At 36.7% G+C, this 25,987-nt stretch overlaps 1 protein-coding gene across 2 annotated transcripts in view; it reads right to left on the bottom strand.

The window, feature by feature from the left end:
- Positions 1-25,987, bottom strand: part of CSMD1 (CUB and Sushi multiple domains 1) — a 1,076,183-nt gene that overhangs the window by 847,125 nt on the left and 203,071 nt on the right. For both annotated transcript variants that reach the window (XM_021390293.1, XM_021390292.1), the window contains exon 2: positions 15,635-15,851. In XM_021390293.1, the coding sequence (XP_021245968.1) occupies positions 15,635-15,851 (217 nt within the window). The remainder of the gene's footprint in view (positions 1-15,634; positions 15,852-25,987) is intronic.

Here is a 25,987-nt window from a genome sequence, read left to right as displayed (position 1 = left end):
TAGACTTCCTTACTGCTGAGCTGTGCATGCTCCACAAGTCTTTAAGCATAAATGAAGTTAAGAGATTATTAGAAAATACAGATTTATGGACAAAATATTCTGCAAAGAGTTTTCAGAAAACAGTAAAGAAATATGAACACTCAGGACAAAGGATCTCAGAGCACTTCCAAAAAAGGAAACAATTCCATTTTAAAGATATGAAAATCCTGTTTAAGGAACAGTACTTTACTTGCCTTTACTTAAGAACATTCTATACTTTTACAGCTTCCACCCAATGATCTCCAAAATCATTATAAGCATTCAGGTACTTACCACGTAAATACACATTAACGAAAGCACTATTTATCACAAGCAATAAAACTGAGCTTAAGTGGATATATTAAAAATAAGAAAAATATCTTATGCAAGTCTTAGGTTTCTGAAAGCTGGCTGTCCAACTAGTATTTTTACCTCAACTCAATCACATTGAATTCTGATAGAACTGTACAAAATTTCAATTCTTTGAAGAAAACACTGAGTTATAATGACCCTGCCTAAATCTATTCACGCTACTCTGATTCAAAATCCTGATACACATGGAATTTTAGGTACGTGCATTATGTAATATACCGGAGTTATTCTCTCCACATGCTTTTTCCTAAAATTACATTGTCTTATAAACTACTGAGATGTCCAATCAATTATATGATTTTGAATACAAAATTTGATAGAGGTAATATAACGACAACAATTTAATTCAATTCTGAAATAAACAAACTATTAAATGTTCATATCAATAAAAATGCCATGTAAACAAAACCTGTGAGGGCTACTAAAACAGGGAAAAATGTTTTATTCTATTCATCTTTTTAGTAGCTCTTGAAAAATCACACTAAACTTTTTTTTTTCTGATAATAAAACCTGAAATGTTACATTTAATAACTCAAACTGTCTACTCCTATCTACACAGCAGTCATATACATAGAATCGCAGAATCACCAAGATTGGAAAAGACCTCCAAGATCATCCAGTCCAACCATCCATGTATCACCAATATTTCCCCACTAAACCTTGTCCCTCAGTACAACAACTAAATGTTTCTTGAATACCTCCTGGGATGGTGACTCCACCACCTCGCAGCCCATTCCACTGCCTCACCGCTCTTTTAGAGAAGACATTTTTCCTAAGGTCTATCCTGAATCTCCCTTGGTGCAACTTAAGGTCATTCCTTCAAGTCCTACCACTAGTTACATGGAAGAAGAGGCTGAACCCCACCTTGCCACAACCTCCCTTCAGGTAGTTGTAGAGAGTGATAAGGTCTCCCCTGAGCCGCCTCTTCTCCACACTGAACAATCCTAGTTCCCTCAGCCGCTCCTCATAAGACTTGTGCTCCAGACCCCTTTGTTACCCTTCTCTGAACATGCTCCAGAGCCTCAATGTCTTTATTGTAGTGAGGGGCCCACAAATGAATGCAGAACTCAAGGTGCAACCTCACCAGTTCAGAGTATAGAGGGATGATCACTTCCCTACTCTTGCTAGTAACACTGCTTCTGATACAAGCCAGGATGCCATCGGCCTTCCTGGCCCCACTGCTGGCTCATGTTCAGCTGAGCGTTGACCAACACCCCCAGGTCTGTTTCTTCTACACAGACTTTCAGACACTCTGCCCCAAGCCTGTAGCATGGCCTGGGGATGTTGTCGCCAAAGTGCAGGACCTGAGGCTTGCTCTTGCTAAACTTTATCCTGCTGACCTCAGCCCAGCTATTCACCCTGTTCAGATCCCTCTGTAGGGTCATCCTACGCCCAGACAGATCGACAGTACTTCCCAACTTAGTGTCATCTGTAGACTTACTGAGGGTACACTCAAAGCCCTCATCCAGGTCATCAATAAAGATACTGAACAGGACAGGCCTCAATACAGACCCCAGGGGAACACCACTGCTGATTGGTTACCAGCTGGATTTACTTCTAAAATGTGATGTTAAATGCCTTCAGTTACATTAAGCAGTTTTAAATTCATAAATGGATTATTAAAATATCACAACCATGAAACAAGATGGATAGTTTTAGCTAAACCTTTAGCTAAGAGTATTTATCTCTCTGTTTAGACAGTCTCCCTACACATGAGCAACATCCTTGAGCATAGGAAATTGGGACTCCAAAACATTATAGGCAAGAATGTCTTAAGGTATTTATCTTCAGAGGAAGATAGTGTCAGCTCTATCACGCATTTATAAGCTTGCAAAGACTTATTCAGACTGGTGGAGAAAAATCCTCCCTCTCCATCAGCGACATGATAGAGGATTTCAAGCATAGACAAAGAGAAAATAGTGAAACAGTGCAAATAACTAAAAAAAGTATGCTTTTTTAAATAATTTCTCCTTTCTGCGCTCTTTATCTTGAAAGGATGAAGTTGACAAGTTTTCCTTTTGGCAAAGCCTTTACGAAAAGAAAGAGAAAACCCATGATTAATGGTTGCAGCAACAAAAAATAAACAAGGACAAGTCTATACTGTGAAAGCAAGCTTGAACAGTCCATAAAATGCTGCCAAATATGCTGAATAGCTTTGAAAACTGGCTTTTGTAAAACAAATCACTATGCTCCTTACTACAATGATAAAAATTTGTGCTTCATTTTAAAATTAAAATATATAACTCAATAATTGCATAATTTATCTAAATCTATAGAAAATGCATCTCTTCTTTCTAGATTATTTTTGTCTGCATGTTTTTGGAGATCTGTGGTACAGTGCAGCCTGATGACAACTACAACATTATTTTGTACTCATTACTCTACATTCCTCTGCTCCTTCTCACCTTTGGATGGGGAGAAGCACAGTATTTGAAACTGAGGATTTCAGAATCAGCATTTTAGGAAGTGTCAGAATACCTGACCATTTAGGCTTTCTATTTTTCTCATGTAAACTTTCTCATGTGTGCTTTTTCATTTCCTCCCAAATGTCGTAATTGGAGTAAACATTTGAAGAAAGATTCTGAAGACCACCTTCTTCCCTAACACCTTGCAAGACAAATCCTATGCTTTCACTGAGTTTGTTTGTTTGCTTTTTGGTTGGTAAATACTAGGTTTCTTGGATTAAAAAAAAGCACAAATTTCTATAATTTCCAGAGAGTCACAAATTGTTTGTTTCCACACAAATGCGTTATATTTCAGTTCTTCTGTAGGTTCACATCTCCTCAATTGCTGATGTTCACAATACTGATGCTTAAAATACTCTTTCTGAAAATAAATAACTAAATAAAAATAAAAATAAATGCATGAGGCAAGCTTTATTTTGGCAGATGAGGGAAGATCACAGGTGGGAAATCTGAAACAAGATCATGGAAAAAAAGAAGGATAATATATAAAAGGGGCCATTAAGTCCTGAGTTGTGCCAAAAGCCATTTCTTCATGTAGATGGAGACAAAAGTCTCAGGAAACCTTGGATATTTAAAAAAAAAAAAGCCAGACAGAACAATTGTGAGTCCCCTGGAACATACAGAGGTACTACTAGTCAAAGTGTTCTTTCTGCCTTTTTAACGTCTGTCAATGCTAGCCATGAGAGGCAAGACACAAGAGCACACTAAAACTGGAGTGAGCCAAAACTTTGGAGCTACATTTTCTACTGTTGCTACAAGTCTGTATTCACACTTCCATGAAGGGCACTGAGTATCCACTGTTTTAGCCTGTATAATACAGTGTTTAACTGATACCATACTGAAAATTTAATTTGCTGGACAATTGCATGATTTTGCTTTCTATTCACAGAGGTCAATGTACTCACTGCTAGGCCACTGCACATTAAATATGAAGATCAACTGCCTTCATTATAAGCAAAACATGCATACGTACTGGCCTAAAACATAGTTCTTTTCAATCTAATAGACACTCATTCACTGCTGGAGTGTAATATTTTTTATTTTATATGTAAATAACTTGCTTTTCTTTCCTCACTAGGAAATGTTGAGTTATTCATGGTAATGTATTCTTTCATAATTTTTGTTCTTAGCTGCAATCTCTTCCAAGCTTGGAACATCTCACAGCAAGCAAAGAAGCTAACATCTTTTTCACACAGCATGACATTAGAGTATTTGGCTAAAGGCCCTAAAACATTGAAAAGAAATAAAGAAACCAACAAAAAAAATCTTATTCATGAGCCTGTGTTTCCTTGTTACACTCAATTTACTTTCTCATGCTTGAAGCACATAACAAATTTTGATAGCTTTGTGTTTTATCTTTACGAGGAAAGTAAGCCTATTCTCTGTTTCATCCATTTTCCATGATTTCTAGAAGAAAAAAAATACATGAAACTATGGCTGAAGGAGGAGGATTTTTCTTCTCAAATGGCAGACAGAGCCTCAAGTTCCATGTGCTGTGGAATATTTATTGAAGGTCTCTACACTGTAATTTTCTTTTTTTCTTTTCTTTTTTTTTTTTTTTTTTACCTCCAAACAACAAATTTACTTTACTGCAATGAATATGGTAACCTTTTGCACTGAATGCATTTGAAATCTCAAAGTTACTATGCAGATTTTCAAGCTTTGTTTCCACTTCATTTGTTTCAAGAAAAAGCAAAACCAATTATGATTAGTAAATAAAATGATGAACAACATAGTATTTATTGCTGCAACATCTGATACATGTACAATAGTGGGACATATTACTATTTGATTTTACAGTTTTCTGTATTAAATTTTCAATCAAAAGTTAGTAATCTAATCAATTCATCTTCTTATTTGCAGGCGTATATTAGGCTTTGAAAGTCATGACATAAAACCAAATCTGACAAATACAGACTATGAATTATCTTTCCCAACACTGCGGTTCGGCTAACTTGTATGAAGTGATGGTCCTGTTAGATTCTCTAATTTAGTTGATTGCGCTAGTTTTCCGTACCTAATATCACTCATGAATTCTACTCTATCCTAAGCAAAGTCCTGAGAATTTCCAAAAGTAATACCTTGCACTTTACTTAAGCAATATTACCTCAATATATTTTCCATAATCAGCACTTCTGCCATAATAAAAATGAGGAAATATTTACCATTAAACATTGTTCTGTTTTATATATTTTAACTATATGACTGCCTTCTGTAACACCCCTGTAACTCTTCATCTCTTCCTACACAGTTACACTACTAAGCAAAGATTTCCACCTTCACCCTAAAGCTAATGAATCATTTTTCTAACTTCTATTGTTACAACCATCTTGTATTTAATTAAAAAAAAGATTAAAAAAAATGAAAAAGATTGGCAGCTTACATGTTGAAAAAACTTGATGCATTTTTAATTGGAAAGTTTAATCCATTTTATGATGGGTAATTCATAAACTATGAGACAAGAGGATGTCTCTTTCGGTGCCAGAAAATCCCATGTTCTTGGAAATCTCCTCCTCATTACTTCATCACCACAGAGGGAGCAAGAATCTGTTCTCACTTACCTTTCTGAGAAATGCTCTGAGGGAATCTTTCAAAATTATAAAAAAAAAAAAAAAAAATAACAGCTTGGTGTTAAGTATAGTAAAAGATAGCATCAATAGCTCAATATCTTCCTGAGACTTTGTTCCTTAACAAGGTTTGTGGTAATCAATCACCAAATGCAAAACTTGCACATCCATCTACTAAGAACTTTATTTTCTCTAACAGGAATCCAATTGTAAGAATAGTGGTGTCACATTAGAGCAACCATCATCTGTTTCTTCTTCATTAAAAACATTATGACATGCTGGGGGTGAATGTGACATTTAACAAAGATGTCAGAAGACAAGATTCTTGTCCTAAGAAGCTGATCTAATTTTGACAGTGTCAGTGGATCTGGTATGACACCAGGAGCAGAATCTCCTGGAAACAGCACAAAGAATTTTTACACAGCGTTCTAATGAAATAAAATTTGATGGAAGTTCGGAAGGTGATTCACCTATCTGAAGCAATAATTCATGTAACGTAGCAAGAATGAGAAGCACAAGGATATAGATGCCTAGGTTATAGTGCCACCTGCTTTCTGTTTCTGTAAGAGATTTTTTAAAAAAGAAATGCACCACAAGTGTAAAACAAGAGTAATTAATCCACTTCCTTAAGTAAAGCATGTATAAATATCTACAATATCTAGAGACTGCATTTGCTCAGATCTTTCTTGGTAAAAGTGGAAAACGTTTCCAGGAAATGAAATGGAGGAAGAGAACTAACTTACATGGCTTTTCATTTGACTATGAACTGCAGGACTCACCTTCTTTGATTGGCTCTGATAGTATTATTTTCTTGGAAATTTATAAATCCATGGTGTTTTTGTGGAGGTCTTTCCTGAAGTGCCTCAGAGTGCCTACAGCACATAGAGTCCTACCTAATTCTTGCACTGTATATTTATGATTGTCTATTTTACAGGATAAAGAGAAATACATGCTTCATATTATTACAAATGTTTGAAGAAGTCAGATGAACTGGATGTAGCAATATGTTTAAGAACCTGTGAAAAAACTCCTCGCCCTTTCCAATGTACAAAGCAAGGTATTGATCAAACACAGTCCTTTGTGATGATTAAGGGGAGTGAAATGTGAGGAATGTGCAAGAAGAAAAAAGCAGCTTATAATATGCTTCAATGGGTTTACTAGATGCTCACGGTACAGTTTAGAATAGCAATACAATGGAGTTTCTTAGATGAAAGATTGAGACATGAACAAAATCTAAGTAAGTTCTTCACAGTGTCTATTACATACTGTTGTTGCTTTTTAAAACAGGGAGGAAAACATGAGAAATGCTCCATACTGATTGGAAGAAAGTTTCCTAGAATTTATACAAAATCAAATCTTTATGATCTATGAAGTGAACATGCATTTCTGTGGTATAATTTATCTCAAGCTAAAAATCATGTGTGACAAAGTAGGTGAATCACTCTCTACATTGCCTGTTTCTCTGTATTGACTGTAAGGGAAGCTCTGAGTGATGAGGTAGCATGCTCACTAAGTGTAGACTAAATTCACCTGTTTCTGGGGGAAAAGCATATCGACGTGCAGAACAGAAAGTTAGACTTCTGAAGTGTTTATCACTCCAAAAATTTGGTGAAATCCTTTGGACATGTGTTTCTCAACTTCCAGTGCTCATTTGGCAACTAGTAATGAGAAATACACACAATGCTTTCAGAAGCATTAGGCTTGTCCCTTCAGCAAGCAACAGGCTGTAAATCAGAGATCATTTGCACTTGTTCACTTACAATAATGCAATACATCTTGAGCATAAAGGATTTTTGAGATTGGGTTTTTGCAGATAATTATACAATGGAAAACATTTTCTCCACCTCACAAAAAAGAAGTATTTAAATCAATGTTCCCATTACACAAGAGGTCTTCCACAGTCTTTCTTAAAAATTATTTAAAAAATAGAACAATCCTATCACGAAGTCTAGAGCTTGGTGGCCACTAGGGCACTTGATCTGCTCAAGTCCTCACTTTACCTAAGAAAGGCAGAGGGTGTAATCAATCTCACTCACATTCGTAGAGAATCCTTAGTGAAACATAGAACCAAATTGCTGCTTATTTCTGACTACATAAATAGTCATTTACTCAGAGCAGAACAATTTAAAGAATAGACACTGAGACCCACACAGATTTTACAGTCAAGCCCTTCACATGAATGGGGCAACTCAGAATTAAATCTGGGTTTCAGTAGCTCTCAATGAGTTCCCCAACCCATCTGTTGCTGGCAAATTCTGTTAAAAGATGCATCAAAGTTAAATGCATTGGTATGAATTCTACATAAAAGTTAGTTGATAATAAAACTGTTCTACCACACTATCAGTGGGGACTTTTTCCACCTGATTTCCCACCTTCAGAAAGTTTGTAAAGAAATTAACAGCACAGCTCTACATTCTGCAATGGCGCATGACAAAAACAATTCTGAGATTGCTAGCGGTGGAGAGAAAATTTCTATATTAAGTCACAGTCTTTCAGTAAACAGATTAGGTATACATTCATGATTTATATCTTTTGAATACATTGCTTCTGGTATCCCACACTTACGCTTCCCTACACTTGTTACAGTTTTCCCTTCCACACCTCATGCACACCCCATAATGCTCTTACTCTCCTTTCTGTGAGCCTTATGAAGAGGAGGGGCTTTTGTTGCTTATACAGTATGTAACTAAGATCAATTCTGGGGGCAAGGAAAGAGTGATCGAGAAACTATAATGGATATTCTCTAATCCACAAATTAAATAATTATCCTGAGAAATTAAAAACATTAAATGGATTTTTAGATTTTGTATATTCATTTGTATTAACATTCAACACAATTTTATTATTTATGGCATTATTACACATATTTAGCTCCAGAAGCCTAGCAAACAAGACTGTCAGTAACTAAGACAAACATGCAGTCTAATATTACCATCTGTTACTCTCTCTTCCTTGTCATTTTGCTTTTCTCTCACAATATTGTACACACTAGGTTCTTCAAAGAGAACCACAGAGCATAAGTCTGTGTTGTGGGAGTTGAGAAAAGGATTTTTTTTTTTTTTAAATAGTCTTTTTGCTTAAAGACAACAACAAAAATGAGGTCTGCAGGTGGAAGAGAACATAGATAAACCAATGAGAAGAGCAGAGAGTCAATAGTAAGATGTTCTCTAAGGGTGCCATTTCCTGCCAAATTGGTATTGAGCCTACTATTAAAATTTGCCTTCACTTTCCTTACGATCAGTGTCACTCTCATTATATGCTTTCCTCATCCGCTATCCATGTTTTGATAAATTCATTCAGCTGAATGTAGATAAGCATACATAATTTTCACTCACATGAAAATATGAGGACAGAAATAACTAAGAACTACAGCACAATTTTTTTTCCCATGTAAGTGTGAAAAACATGACTGTCAAAATGCAGTGTCCTTGATAATGTCAGTATATGCTCTTCTGAATACAAAAAGGATGAAAACTGAGGAAAAATTCTAAGTAACACCGAGAACCATATATTTTTGACAAAGTTGGCTTACAAATTTTGTTTTACAAGCCAAACTGATTGTGACTGGCTAGCAGAGATGCTGCTGCATTTCCACTGCATCATTTTAGAACAGACTGCACAATTCATCTCAAATGCCTGAAAAATGGTAATACTGTAACTGACCCTATTATCACTGCCTCCTGGTCCAGCACAGGGTGGCTCTCTTACCCAAAGACAGACTATGATCATACAGTCAGTAATCACAAGACTCACTTAAGACAGGCAGGTAATTACCAGATGACAGCAGAGAACATGATTCACAGTTTAACCTAATTACATGCATCAGAAATATGATGAATCAGTTATTACATTTCATAAAGATTTTTTTTAATTTAATTTGTCACCAAGTTAACAGATAAAGAATGTTTTTTCTTCTCCAAAACAAGCAGTCAAAATTTCTTCAGAGCATATATCTTATGTACAAATTGAAAAGTTACCTATCACAGTTATATAGAAACTCTGGCAAATCCTGCAATACAGTTGCATAGTAACAATTCTTAAAATGAGCCAGATTTTAGTAAGTGGATTTCTTTCTCACTGAGGAGTCTAGCTGTAAATTCTCTAAAGGCTGTGTTTGAATTTGCAGTTAATACTTAAACAGACTGCTCACTGATCAAAAACTGTTGTAACAGTCATTATATACGCAGAATTTGGGGATGCTGATCAGCAAGGCTTCTGTACAGAATTCCATCAATTCAACTCGTATCTTCAAAAATAGAAAGGGCTGTCTTTGAACAAGACAGGAAATGCAGAAAGACAGGAAAAGAACTGCTTTATGTACTCTGCATGTGTATTATACAATTATATGTGAAGAATAAAGTTAAGAAGTCGCCTCCATTCTTAAAAACTAATGTATTTAAGAGTGAGAAATCCTTACACAATCAACAATCAAGTCACCATTTTCTACCATTCTATCATCTAGCTGGAATCTTGATTGAAAGTTCTAGATTCAACGGTATCGCCAGTTTACCCGAAAGAGAGTTTTAAAGGTGCATCCAACTTTTAAGAGCTGTAACTTCCCAAACTGTATTTACCTCTCTTATTAATACAATTTAGTATCCCATTTTTAAGGAGTTTTGAGAACACAATGTTACATCTTACAGGAATTTATCCTGTACCTAAATGTCTAAGTGAAAAACGTGGAGTTTCTTAGGAGCTCCAAAAACAATCACAAATGTGATTGTCAATCACACTGGCAGCTTGCAACCTTCTGTTATTTTGTAGCATTAAGCATTTTTTAAATGGATACCCCAAGGTGGTTTGTTATGTAAAATTACTTTGACTAACACAGAATAAAGGAATGTATAGCTGTTTGGCCTGGATCCCAAATATGTTTATTTCAAGCTGAATTAATCATTATTTGTAATATATTTGTATTCAATTACAAATAACAAGGGAGGCAAAGTACACTTCCTATCTGAAATTAAAGATCTACTCTAAAATGCTGCAATGTGAAATACAAAAAAGCTGTTCATAAAGAATAACCACTTTCTCAGTAGGTTATGAGATGTCATTAAATGTGCTGAGTAATGATTCTTCATTAGAAAGGTGCTTATACAACTACTTTTTATTATCCTCTTAAGTCAAGTTTGATTGTTGCCATTAAGCAGTAAGATTTCTTGATTCTAAAGTTTCTAAAACTAGAGAAATTAGTATTTTGTGGAGTCACATCCTAACTCTTCCCCTCTAACTAATACTTATGGTTGAGAAACACTATAAATAACTGCATCAAATCATGGCTGCAATTTACACAACTCCAGTTCAAGAATTAAGAAGAGGTGAAGAAGGAGCAGTTGTAAGTTCTCTGAAGAATCATATACTATAACCAGTTTAATAAGGAAAATAAAACAAAGGTATACGCTGCTACAGAGGACAAAGAAATTGACCCTAACTACATCTTCATTATGGTGCCACATGTATTTTTTTAAAGAATAGAATGCTGACTTAAAAAAATCACATTAAAAATGTTTTGTAACATAAATTCATGGATTTCTCTGATCTATTAAATGAACTCATTTGCTCCCCCCAGGAAACAGTGGCTCCATGCGAAAATCCATGTGAAAAGGATTTTCTTAGGTGCGAGTTCAAACAACATTCCAGGGTTTGGGAAAAAATAAAATTGCTTTTATTTTAGTATGTAAGCTCGCCAAAAACAAATTAACCTGCTTAAGACTTTGAACTGAGGCGTTAGAAATGTTAGGAATAGGATTCTCACCTTTTAAAAAGCTTTGAAAGTAAACTGCCATATTGAACTTGCCACAGTTGCACGTATTTATTATGTTTCCTTCTACTGCATGCCCTCCGTGCTGTTGGTGGAAAGCTTCTGATGGCATTTAGCTCATCAGACATATGGTTTAATTTCTAGGTAGTCCTGCATGGAGCCAGGAGCTGGACTCAATGATCCTTATGGCTCCCTTCCAGCTCAGGATATTCTATGATTCTGAGATAAAAAATGAATCACGTTTTAACCTTCTGGCTAAAATCTGTCTCTTTCTTCCTAATACTATAATACCTGAGAAAAAATTCAAGCAAATCTGTTGAAACATAAAAGGGAAGGACATTCAGTAACACCTTTACTGTCAGGAACTCGCTAATAAATTTCTGTAACCATATAGTAACAGTTTTATTTTTCTTACAGATACACAGGATACCAGATTGTTCTGCTCAAATTATTCAATAATATTGTGTTTTCTTGTTTTACCAAATTGAACAATGTAGTACTGTGATAAAGGAATATTTCAGCTGGAAAAATAAATCCACCCTATACTGCGGATAGAGGGAAACTAATCTCATTCCTTTAATGCCTCCTTCAGAACATCACCAGCTCACAGACACACTTCAAATAAATAAACAAGTGGATAAATCAATTTGTAGGAAATTATGTGCAATATGTGCAAGACAGAGGTAAAAGTAAAAAAAAAAAAATCAGTAAATTGTCATGGGGAAAGCAAAAAAAAAAAGAAAGAAAGAAGGAAGGAAGGAATGGTAACCTGCACAAAACTCCACTTGCTGCAATGTCAGGAGCTCTGTACAGAAGTTGATCACTCTGCATTGTTGACTGTTCTCTTGATCCCCGAGAGAAGGAAGATAGAAGTCTTTTTTAAAGAAATGGAAAGACAAACCACTCAAATCCCTTAAAATGCTGAATACATGATAAATGTTGGTTTATTGAGATAAATGAAAAAGGTTTAATAAAGAGAAGCCCAAACTTTTGCTTCAGTGAGCATTTTTGTTTGTTTTATCTCCAGGCTTGGATTGTGAAGTTCAGAATTTGCATATGGTTTATTGCTTACTGACAACAGGAAAAAATGGATAGTGTTTAATTTCTCTTATTTCTGAGTGATTCAAGAAAGCATGAAGAACATATTGCTATTTAGCATATGCTGTATATATGCTTGTCAGAAAATTTTTGATAAGCTATTTTATAGCATGCTCCGTTAGCAACTTCCATCTTCTACATTACTGCATCATTAAAACCAAAAACTATTTCAACTAATGTAAGCAATAAGAAGGAGCATCTAATACATTATTACCTAAACTGCAGTATACTAAATAATGCATAGGAGGCCTCAGAATGAAGGCAAGCAGATATTTTAAAACCATGTTCCAAATACTATTTATCACGTGTATAAATTTACTGTTACTGATAGCTGTGTATACAAACAAAATATTCATGTCTGTACATTTGTGTCTTCCTATCAGTGTACAAAGTTTAATTAGCAGCTTTTCTGAATAAGAAAACAACCACCACAATTCCCTGGAATTCATTTTTGAGAATATTCCAGGACTTTCTGAAAGACTGAATGGATGAACTAAAAAAGATGATTTCAAAGCATATTCCACAGATCTTCTGTAAGGAATTCCTAAGTAAACTGAGTGTGTGATGCTAAAAGACTTAATTTTGCATATAGGAAAAATACACTCAGATTAATCAGCATTTGTTTCTTTCTAGCTGTGGAAGATAAATATGTAGTATAAGGAACCCTAAAATCATTTCTGAAATTGAGAAAAATGCTGAACAGCCTGGTTTGAATTCACATGCTTGTGGAAGATAATGTATCTGTTCTGTATCAACAGCTCAGCTTGGTCAGTTCACTTCTGCATGCACACCGAGACTCTCCAGAACTAGCTTGTGTCTCTGTGACTCTATTCCCTATGTTCCATTGATAAATTTCTCATTTCTATCTATAAATTGATACAATCATTCCCAATTAGGTATAAGAAGGAAAATATCAAAATAAATACTTGATAGAATGTCAGCTACAAAGAACTACTGAATGCAACTCTTAGTGAAATAAGTTCAAAGGACTACAACTGAGCAGTAAGAGACTGTGCCAGGAGAGTTTCACCCATATGAATTCTGTCTGTTACTAGTTAATTATGTATAACAAATGACAACTCCTTTGCAATTTAAAATGCACATACAGAATACATTTTACATCTTTCTTCAGCTTAATAGCACTTGGTCATATTTTGAAATCTTTCTTCATCAACTGATAATGCAGTACTTAAGTTTTACTAGATTTTTTTTTCCTCAGTAATGGAAGACAGATACCTACATTTTAGTTACTAATATACAGTGAAATTAATTACCTGACTTCATTATTGTTTATATAGGAAAAACCAAATCAGAATGAAAATGTGCGAGTTTGGTTTTATCTGCAACAATAGGCAGATGTGAAATAGTATTTTTAGTTCCTTAACTGTTGTTTGCGTCATTCTTCCTAGTACAATCTTACTTCTCAACCTCCTAGTAACATATCTTACAATAATCTATGATCACTACCACGTATAATTTGTCCCCTTAAATGAGTATACGCTTTAATATTGCAATAACATATGAAGTTCATACACATCTTACAACTACTTTTTTTCTTCCTCCACGATTTAAAATAATTTAATCTTTTACCTTATCATTTCAGTATATTATAAATGTGGTTCTGCTTTCCTAGTTTCAATCAAGATATTTAGTGAAAATACCTCAGTGAATACAAAAAGGTTCTTCAGGCAGCACAGTAACCTAGCTGAATGTACTATTTTGTTTTATTCGATTTTGCTTTAACAGCTATGAAATGTAATACAAAATCTGAGATGAATATTACCGAACTATTATAATTTGTGAAAGCTATATAATTACACAACTATTTTTAAGGAAAATCTCCACTTCCTGTATGCTAAAGAAATATAATAATCCAAAATCTAGCAGAGTATTTCCACCTATGCAAGAACAATAATAATATGCATACTCTGAAGGGAAAGTTCCAAGATGCTCTCTTGCACTTGAATGCTGTCAGCTAAAATGCAAGACTATAATTTTCCAATATCTGCTGAGTGAATTGTCTTGAAATGTGCGACTGTGGAAAGGCACACCTGTGAATATGCTTTGTGCAACTAAGCTGAGGAAAATTTAAGTCACAGAGCACAAGTTATGTCAATAATAACTTGTCATTCAAATTCTGCTTTTTTAACATCAGTGTTCCGCAAAGTAAACATTCTGTCTTCTACTTTCAAAACCACGGAACATCAATTGGCATTCTTCCTTTAAACAATTTTCTACTAACAGATTAGTGTAAAAGCAGTGGGCATGTTAGCTACTGATAATAAAAACATTTGACTTAAACAGAAGTGTTCCTTGTATATAGGTGATACAAGTACTAAAAGTCAGTAAGCACAGGAAATGAAGCTCACATACTGTACAGTAAAGCACTGGTAGCGGAATACTACCCTTCACAATTTTCAAAACTTTTTTCATTGAGTCAACAATCAATCAGAACATTGTTTTAGTCAGAAATATGTGATGACAGTCACTAAAATGCAGAACACATTGGTGATGTTCCGACATTTGTTTTAGCAGTATAATATAAATCAGCAGCATGCAAATGAGCAATCAGAAAACAGAACTGACAGTAGTGTTTTACCGTACTTCATAAATCTCACGCCTGAAGAGAAAAATGACACAGTAGCACCAACAGCAATGCTGATTTTTAATCACTGCTGTCTAGATCTAGAAAACGGTTGAGGAAACCTAAGTCATATGCCACAGAAATTAACGCTCCAAACTTTAAAGTCATGTTTTGAAAAGCTTCAAGATCAAAAAATATCTATAAATCATCCTTCTAACTTTAGTAGTACTAAAAGATAAGGTATCATAATTTCTGACCTTTAGAGTTGTTAAAAAATTGTATACACATACAGATGCAAAAGAATTTCAATTTTGGCACAGTCAAAAAATTCACAGTTCAACTCCTTGGTATCTGCAAGAGCTTAATCTGCTAAGTATTTCCAGAGGTTGCCTACCACCCACTAATGAGACTGCCTCTCAAAGACTACTGTACTACCCACACTTTGCCTATGCCACATTCAATGGGACACTTATAGTAGCGTATCTACCTTTTGCTTCAAATATTGTAGATATCATATTACAAAAGTGTGATCTCAGTAGGAGTTCTTCCTAGGAATGGGGACAGGTGCCTTCAGGAGAGTCCTTGTGCCAAATCTGGATTATATCACGGGGACAAACTAAAAAAAAGCTACTTCAGTTCAGGATTTTCCTGTACTCAGGGCTGTTACTGGAACTAACCTTGTCTGAGCAAATTTGAACTGAGATCGATGCTACATATAATCACAGACTGAGAGAGACAGAAACAAATGAAGGATAAAAAAGTACTTTACCTCACTTTTAAATTGCCTTGCTGTGGCTGTCCATCATAAATTGACAATATATCAAAATCTTCCTCAAGGGCAAACGTATGAAACGACAATTGTATCCTGTTTCGTTCTCCTGTGATAATGATCCACGTGCAGTTGGCATAATTTGGATAACCATGAGGAAATCCAGGGCTTTCTATAGTACCATTCGGTCCCTGTACTAAACCTCCACAGTTTTGACCTGAAGAAGAAAGCAAAACAAGTATTTTAGTGGATTATTTTCCTCCCACAGTACATATTCTTACATGAATAACTATATGGAAACTTAATGTTACAGTGTTTTTTTTCTGAATTCCAAACATGATGTAAAATCACATTTACACAGCTCTTCTCTATGAATTCAAAACCCCACTGTTGGCTTTTCTGAGACATCTACCTTCTTTTTATGCAAAAAATCATTAATTGAGGTTATGTAGCATTAACAATGTATGACATATTCATCCAAATGTGAAAATTAAGCATTAGTCTTGATGCCGTAAATTCAACAGTTGGACAGCTTTAATGCTAGAGAGCATTCAGAGGTTTTTTGGTGGATGCCATTTTAAAATTTTGTATATAAATAAATAATATTTATATATAATTGTTTTTATATAGAGATTTTATAATATATACAAGTATAAGGGTTTCTGCAGAGCTGAAACATGCTTTCAACATCAAAAGCAAAATGTAGACGTGTTTATTATGCATTCTGTTGCAACCAACAATAATATTATCACACTTAGGAAATACAGACGAATTTCTGTAATATAACATCTTTAGTGCTCAGTATTGTGATCAAGAAAGCGTGACTTTTATTTTTAGGATTCTAGAATAATAGAATTAAGGATTTACTCAGCAGGTATTTCTTTCTGTCCAGTTTGTACATCCTACAGATCCTGTGAGGCTATACTAGTTCATTAACAGGAAGTCTACAGGAAGAAATGTTCATTTACTGTGCACACTCACTAATTTCCTACTCGATTTTGTTAATCCCACACACAGTGGTTGTACTGGCTCTGATTTGGAGAGATTTATGTAATACTTGAGGAGAGAAAAGTTTAAGGACATTCTATGCACTGTAATGCTTGGATTATTATATGCATTTTAAGCACTTCAGAACAAGTGTAATCCCAGCATTTATTGTTACACCTAAACCGGCAAAGCATTTCAGGCTGCAATTTTATTTTTAACTTCACAGTAGTAGGTTTCTGAGACTGAATCTTTCTGAGCAGTGCTCAGCAATGCTTGTGGGAGGTTTTCAAATCTTAATAAAATTGATCTAATAAAAGGGATTTGCAGTTAAAACTAAAGAACTAATAGGTAATCATTACTAAATTCAAATCTAACAGAAACTCTAATGAGTAGATAAAAAGGCTGTAGGGATTCAGCAGGTCTTTAAAGTAAAAATCTTCTCTAGCATATCTATCAATTGATTCATATTGCTTTAATAAAACACTGATATTATTAAATGTTACTGGAGAAGGAACATATTACACCATGAACGCAGTATGAAGCTTTCATACACCGTTCATGGTAGTTTGTCAGTACTCTTGCAGATTCTTGGCATTCTATTCCTCTTCCTACAACCACAGCAGAAATGTCATACAAATGTCAGGCAGCAATTTTAAATAACTTAATTACCACAGAAATAATTTTCTGAAAATAAGGAAAATTATAGTGACCGCCCACTACTGTAACATTGTAATACACTACTTCAAGTCACCAACATCCACAAATTCACTTGTGTAAATCAAATCAAGTATCTCCTATAAGTCGTGCTCTTTTCCTGCCATCCTGGTGTGAAAGGGTTGATTTGAAAGAGGAGATCAAGTGTAGATCAAGTGTGAGTTAACAATTTGTCTATATCAAAAACAGAATCCGCTTTTAGGAGTAGAAATTGCATGAATAATGTAACACAACGTTAGCTACATTTTGGTCTTCTAGGCAGACAAACAAATTACCTCCTCAGCCTCTTAGGAAACACTTAAGAGAAAACAGAAAATTGCTGGGGCTAGCAAGTGAGTCCTTCCACCCACAAAATGGTTCCAGTCCCACAGCCTCCTTACAGAAGTGCCTACTTGCAGTTTTTGCAGCCTTCAGTGACTGTTCCTCCCCACTGTGCCCTCTACCCATACTGCACCGCATAAGCCCCACTAAGCCATCTCTGTTCCACTCCTCAACCTGTTTTGACAATTCTAATAGCCCACACCGCCACCATGATAATTTTCATTCTGTTTGGGAATTCTGTTGCTTTTTTAGTCCTTACTGTAGATTCAAGTTACTGTGCATTATTCTCTTGGAAAATAAACTCATGATGAATTAGATAGCCAAGATTTAATTTCTGTTTAATTTAGTCATTTCTTAGCATCTATAGCCCTTTCTTTCTCCAGTTTGCTTTTGCTCTCTTCTATCTATATATGTATATATATATATATATCTCTTTATATCTTCTCTTTATTATATCTTCTATATATATATATATACTTACATATATATATATATGAATTCACTGCCTATTCACTTTGTACTCAAGAAGCACAAAGCGAAAGAGAATATGAAAAGAAAATGTTTTTTGTGCCATTTAGGTTTGCTCTTAGTTTTACATGTCTATATATGTATATATTTATTTAGTGTTCCATTTAAATAAATAAATATAAATAAGCAAATAGAAATCCTAAATACATTTAATACATAGCCAACTCCTAGCAATCTCACTGCTGCACACTGGAAACTGTGAAGAGGATTCCTTTCCAAAACTTAGCAAAACTCAAAGAGACTACAAGAAATATGCAATCCAAGAAAACTGCCATCCTTTTAGGTCCCTGCCTGGTTATGACTCAAAGTATGTTAAGAGAAGGATATTTGGAAAGAAAAGGATCATCTGCTATCGGTATAATACCTATTTTGTCAATAAATGTAAGTCTAAATCCTCTAGAGCTGTCAAATGTTACACCTCTGCCGAGGAGTAAATGGAGCATCAAATCACTTAAAATCCAAAAGTGAGATTCAGTAGGAGGATATACTTGGAGAGCAGGAATGAAGACACTTACATGTGACAGGCGGCAGCAAATTAGGTATGAGTTGGCAGTGAACTATCACACACAAAAGAAATGCAGTTCCTAACTGCTGAGACACCACAGACCACTAATAGGATACTGATGAGATTAATTTAGAAGATTTTGTTTCTTATGGGTGCCTTAGAATCCACAGAATCATTGAATTAGCAAAGTTGGAAAAGACCTACAAGATCATGCTGTCTAACCATCCATCTACCACCAATATAACCCCACTAAACCATGTCTCTCAACGCAGCGTCTAAAGGTTTCTTGAACATCTCCAGGGACGGTGACTCCACCACCTCCCTGGGCAGCCCGTTCCAGCGTCTGACCACTCTTTCAGAAAAGTAGTATTTCCTAACATCCAGCCTAAATCTCCCCTGGCACAACTTGAGGCCATTTCCCCTCGTCCTGCCATTAGTCACAAGAGAGAAGAGGCCGACCCCCAGCTCACTGCAACCTCCCTTCAGGTAGTTATAGAGAGCGATAAGGTCTCCCCTGAGCCTCCTCTTCTCCAGACTGAACAATCTCAGCTCCCTCAGCAACTCCTCGTAAGGCCTGTGCTTCACACCCCTCACCAGCTTCGTCGCCCTCCTCTGAACACGCTCATGTTCGTAGCACGCTCAAAGCACATAATGTCCACAAATTCCAGGGAATTCAGAAACAAAGAAAAAGATAAATTAAATAAATCAAAAATACTGACAAGAAAATGTTAAAAGAATACTCATATTAGCAGAGTTTTAAAAGTTCTGCTGGGCTGAACATAAGCACAAAAGAAAATGTATGCTGAATACAACTGAATGCACCTTAAAAAGAATCTACCCGTGCAATTCACTTTAGCTCTGGCCCTTGTGTCAAATATACAACTTAAAAAATAAATAATGCCATTTTTCACAAGATGTGCAGGCACTGATTGAGGAGAATATCACCACACTACATTATTTTTTTAATATTAAAGGTGTATTAGGCTGCCAATACTTCATTAGTTTGACACCAGACCATTGTTTGTATGAATACAAACTGTATTGTTAACATTAATTTTCTGTTGAATCTTGTCTCAAAGAAGATATTTCAGGATGGGTATTTTAACTTCGCGATATAAAAAGCATAATATAGGAAAACTGAAGCTCTTAGGTTGTAGTTTAAATTTACTGATACTGAATTCAGCCTTAGAAACTAAAGCTTACCTTAGAAAGGTTATTTGCTTATCCCATACAAGAACTGTTCACATTGGCTCAGGTACAACTTTTCTCAGCTAAGAACCATAAATTTTCACTTGTAATTGCAATTTTCCCTTAAGTGCTGAGGTCAAATAAGAGTAGAATCACTAAGAATCGTTAGGATTAAATACTGCTTTGCCATAAGACTTTGAACAAAATGAGAAAAATGTAAACAGTGTAAATATCTTCTAAAAATCAGACAATTTTTTTCCTGGATCTTTACACATACCACAACTGTACTTATTACATCCCCTTTTACCTCTACCTTTACTAAGAATCTGAACTAGAAAAGTACAGATTATTTTTTTTAAGTAACGAGGCCTATTGCAAAATACTTCTATAACAAACAAAGCCACTTTTCTTCTTACAATACACGTTATGTAGAAGAGTAATATAGATTACAGATGCATACTTTTATGCATGCACGTACATATTCACCCACATTCACAGAGAAAGCCATGTTTGCAAGATACACGTTTTGAACAAGGAAACTAAAACACATCATAACTCTAGTAAACTCAGAGACGTTCAATATACTTTGAACAATCACAGTAATGAAAATGAAGTCTGTTTATTCTTGTGACTGTTACAAGTGACATCCTCCATTCTTCAGCTACAGAAGAATGCACTGACTGATACTGAAGTCAAGAAGATATTTTGATACCTGAAATTCTTAAAACCTTTCTCAGTAATTCTAACAACATTTGAAGTCTAGCAAGATCCTAACATTCCCATTTTCTAAAGCTTGATCCTAATCTCAATTATTTTTATTAATAACAGAAACAGCTGATTTGAGCCAGATAAAAAGAATATTTAGCTCAGTAGTTTTTCTCCAACAGTAAACCAAAGGAGGTAGCTAGGAAGAATTTCCCCAGGGAATTCCCCTCATCTCCAAGATTTGGATGTCAGGTATTAATAACACATCCCAGCAGAGGAACACATTCCATTAGCCTTGCCTTTTCATTTAATAGACCCTGGAAGAGAAATATATCAAGGACTTGTCTTCGTTAACTTCAAGGATCTTTAATGTATTGTAAAAAGAATTCTAAAACATGAAAAACACTTTTTTGTGTTCGTTCATTAGCTACCATGTTAGGTTCACTTGATGCCCCTTTGTTATTCCTTAACACTATACGATCCCTTTTAAAGAGAGGAATCTTTGGTGAAATTAAGCTGTAGCAGTAAATTCATTTTATTTTTGACTGTCTTTTAAACTCTGGTTAAAAACGTGGTACTTGTGGTGATTTATTACTATTTATTTCATATGTTTGATCCATGGCCTGTTCTATCAATTTTTCAACTTTAAACAGATGCGTTAAGGAATTTTCCACAAATAAAAAGTTCAGGCATTTCATTTTTTATTTTTTGCTATAACAAAATCTTCAGTCCTTTTATGTTCTGAACTGCCCCAGCAAGGCTCATTTGCAGGCTCCTTGCTCCAGCTGTCTTCAAAAGGTGAATAGTTTTTCGTTTTACTATGTTGCTCCGCAATGATCTCAGATACTGATGCTGTGTTACCAGGCAAGTCTTGATCGGGCCCAGCAGCCCCTAAATCTTACCAGGATCTAGCTGATAACATGTGCCTTCACCTAGCTTGCTTTAGGATTACCTCCATCTGGAAGTCTGTATAAAACAGCATTAATCACTTTCTTCATATATATTGCAGCATGAGCCCCTAAGTCCATCCTCTCTTTTTTCTCCTTATTTCTGAGATCTTAATTATAAGACTTATTCTATATTCTCTCTCCTGTGCAGAAAATTCAAATCTACATCTTTCACATACATGGAGCACTTCATGTTTGCAATTCTGACTCTCCTAACTTATGTACATGCACACTTCAGGAATTCTGCTATTTTAAAAAGTATTAGCCAAAACTTAAACGACTTTGAGCAAAGCTCATGACTGTAATAGTTTTGCAAATGCATCTTTTAATGAGAAAGGGAAAAAAAGAGTTCCCGATCTAATGCAAAGACATTACGCAAGTGTAAAATTAAAAAAAAAGATTTTCTACTGAAATACAAGTATCTACAGAATTAAATTGTTGCTGACATTAATTCGTAGTCCAGTCTTGCCATAACTTGTTTTAAACCACACTGAAAAATAGTTTGAGAATCTTACTCCAATTTCATATAGGTTTTATTTTTCCCGAATTAAGTTGATGAGCTAAGATGTTGACTATGATAACCCACAGTCTGATAAAACTGATTGCTGCTTACTTACTGTCCAGTGATACATGATGTCAACATTAAAAAAGAAACTATCAGAAGCTATTTGGTCTGACCTCTTTCCTTTCTCCAGAGGTGCAGGCACTGTCCCCTCCTGACATGCAGCCCTCTATGTACGCCTGCCTTGCTATGCAGACAACTCCCTGCTGACAGGGCCATGAGGTGAGAGGATCGCCATGGCCTCTCTGCACATCTGTCACCAGCCCAGCCCACACCTGTGTGGCCCTGGGGCCTTATGCACTGTTACACCTCTGGCCTGACAGCAGTGCCAGCTGGACACCACTTCTTATGGGTGGACTTTGCGAGGCAGCAGCTTGCTGCCACCAAATGGATCAGCAGAGCAGTAGATAGGTGTGAGATATCAGTAGGTGGCTGCACACTTCGGTGCTTTTCTCCTGCCTTTTCTTTTTTCTTTTGCATTTTCATATGCTGCTTTTCTGCTTTCTACTCTGACTTCCCCTGTAAGCCCCTGGTATTTCCCTGTCTGCCACTGAGGCCCTGCAGCCCCTCCTGAAGACCTCGTTCTTCCCTGTGTCCTCCTCCATTAGTGCTTTTCACCATTAGCATATCCTGAAGCTACTGACTGAAAGAGTTATTGCCCAATAAAATTGTTACTTCCTAAATTAACTTCAGTCAGGAACAGAAACATCAAATTGCCAAAGATGCACAAACACTATTTCTTGAGGACTGATTCAAACATCATTTGGCTACTTCAAGTATCCTTTAAACATTAATAATTAAGTAACTCCCACAAGACCATTAAATTCCACTTTCTGAGGAAGGTATAAAATCAGAAAGTCTTAAGTTCTTTTCAACTTCGGTATCACTGAAGATTTATTTGGAATAACAAGCCACCATCTTTGCTGGCAGAACTGAATACCCCCAGCCAGCAGTGATGGGACGAGGAGTTTACAGAGCACCCTCCTGCTTGGTACCAGCTTCTCCTTGCTGGTTATCTGCCAACTTTCAAAGCCAAGAAGAGCTGATGCTGCAAAGCATCAACATCACAAACATTTAAATGCATTTAAGATGGTCCCAGGCCAATGTGAAATGAATAAAATTTAATTCATGATGTGCTTGCAAAACCCAGGGAAAAATATTTCCTTTCAGAAAGGCTGGTAAGAAATTGTGTTAAATTTTATCTGAAATCAGTAAAAACAAGCTTATTGCTTATCTATGATACAGTTATATGATAAATATCTCATCCTTGCACTCACAGAGGAGTACAAACAGACAACAGGTGTGGGAGCCCAGATATAGAATCATAGAATTAGCTAGGTTGGAAAAGACCTACAAGATCACCTAGTCCAACCATCCACCTACCACCAACATAACCCCACTAAACCATGTCTCCCAACGCTATATCTAAACGTTTCTCGAACACCTCCAGGGACGGTGACTCCACCACCTCCCTGGGCAGCCTGTTCCAGCGTCTGACCACTCTTTCAGAAAAGTAGTATTTCCTAATGTCCAGCCTAAATCTCCCCTGGCGCAACTTGAAGCCATTCCCCCTCGTCCTGTCACCAGTTACACAAGAGAAGAGGCTGACCCCCAGCTCACTACAACCTCCCTTCAGGTAGTTATAGAGAGCGATGAGGTCTCCCCTGAGCCTCCTCTTCTCCAGACTGAACAATCCCAGCTCCCTCAGCAACTCCTCATAAGGCCTGTGCTCGAGACCCCTCACCAGCTTCGTCACCCTCCTCTGAACGCACTCCAGGGCCTCAGTGTCTTTTTTGCAGTGAGGGACCCAAAACTGGACACAGTACTCGAGGTGGGGCCTCACTAGGGCTGAGTACAGAGGGAGAATGACTTCCCTACTCCTACTGGCAACACTATATCTGATATAAGCCAGGATGCCATTGGCCTTCTAGGCCACCTGGGCACACTGCTGGCTCATACTCAGTCGAGCGTCGACTAATACCCCTAGGTCCGTTTCCTACATACAACTTTCCAGCTACTCTGCCCCAAGCCTGTAGCGTTGCCTGGGGTTGTTGCGGCCAAAGTGCAGGACCTGGCACTTCGTCTTGTTGAACCTCATCCCGTTGGCTTCAGCCCAGAGATCCAGCCTGTCCAGATCTCTCTGTAGGGCCTCTCTACCCCCAGGCAGATCGATACTTCCTGCCAGCTTGGTGTCGTCTGCAAACTTACCGAGGGTGCTCTCAATGCCCTCATCCAGGTCATCAATAAAGATATGCCCCAGCCCTGGCTCCTTATAAGCCCATCAGAGGACACCTAAACCCACTGCAGGCCCAGTTCCACACATCCAGTGGAGTAAAGGTGTCCCAGGGCAGGTAGGAGACTGAATGAAGGATGTGGAGTAAGGGACACCCTGCCTAGGCCTCTTCCAGCATCATGCCAAGAGACTCTTAGCCCCAGCATTTTGACATGAAACCCACCAAAATGGGGGTAATAGGAGCAGCTCTCCCAAATGCCTTTCAGACTGAGGTGGAGGTCACTGTCTAAGAAAACATAATGGGATGCAGCAGAAGAGCATTTTGGCATCGCATCATTTACTATGGGTTAGTTAGGGGGGAAACCAACACAGAAAAGAAGGGATTTGTTCATTGTTTAGCAAGTTTGAATGAGTGAGCACTTGCAAAGATGCAGCCGGATGAGACAGTGAGCAAGTGACCTGGGCTGGGAGCTGCGGGGAGTGTGTCACTGGGAGAGACTGTGGGGTCTAGGGGTCTGAAGGGGCAAGATCTGTATTTGTGTGTCTCCCTGGGTGACCCCATGGGAGTATGGCTACTGGGGAACCAAAATAGTCCTGCCTAGCTCTGCATGTGAATGTGAGCACACATGTGACTGCATGTAGGTTTGAGTACCAGCAATTGGAACAAGACTGTGCCCTTGTGCGTATATGCCTAGCTGCCAGCTACTGGGGAGAATGGGATCTGGGGGCAGCTACAGGGACACTGAGCATCTAAGAGCAGCTGCTGGGTGGAACCACAGCGTACATATCTGTACACTTGCTAATAACAGATTTTCATCTGGACTAGCCGTAGAAACAGGATGATGCCACTGGTGTTGACCAAGCTCACATGAGCGCTATGTCTGGGTCAATCTTTCTGAATGCTAAACCTGTATGTGGTGATGTACACATGTGCTCTGTGGGTATGCAGTCTGCCAGGAATAACTGCTTGCGACTGGCGAGATGTAGAGGATGGAGCTACGGCAGCATTGACTTTTCAGTTGCCAGATTAAACCCTTCCCTTTCTTTTACACACAGATCATTTCAATCCTACATTTTTTGTCTGTGCCTAGTCTAGCACCTTCACTGGGTCCATCTTACATGAGATGAACAGTCAGTAAATGTTAAAATGGATGCAGTAATTAAATCCTGATACAGGCATTCATGAAGTGATTGCAACTTCATCAGTCTATAAAACATTTTAAATTCAGATCTTACTTTTAGCCACAGGATATATACATATTGATTGTGTTGATTAAACAGAAATGCTAGAGTTTTCAAAGTCTCAGATCAGTACTCAGAGTCAGGCAAAAGCCTTGCGCACAATTATTTCCTATGTACATTTAAACCTTTATCCACCATCCAACTGAAATTAAATCATTGTGAAGGTTAAAGACGAATATTACTGCTCAGCAAGAAATTCTTAAACAAATCCTGCCATAATGGTAGCTTTGCTGTGTACCAGAGCAAAACATCTTAATTGCTGGTATGTGAAAGTTTTTCTCTATTTTAATGAAGTTCTCAATGCTGAAATGCATATTATACATCAGCTGGATTAGGTTGCCATTACATATAAAGAAAAAGATATTTCATGTTCCTTTTTCAATACGGAAATGTGCATAAGACCAATAAATCAGTACACAAA

This window comes from Numida meleagris, chromosome 3 (genome assembly GCF_002078875.1).
Source record: "Numida meleagris isolate 19003 breed g44 Domestic line chromosome 3, NumMel1.0, whole genome shotgun sequence".
In the NCBI taxonomy this organism is placed as follows: Eukaryota; Metazoa; Chordata; class Aves; order Galliformes; family Numididae; genus Numida; species Numida meleagris.
This window is presented reverse-complemented; position numbering and strand designations above follow the sequence as displayed.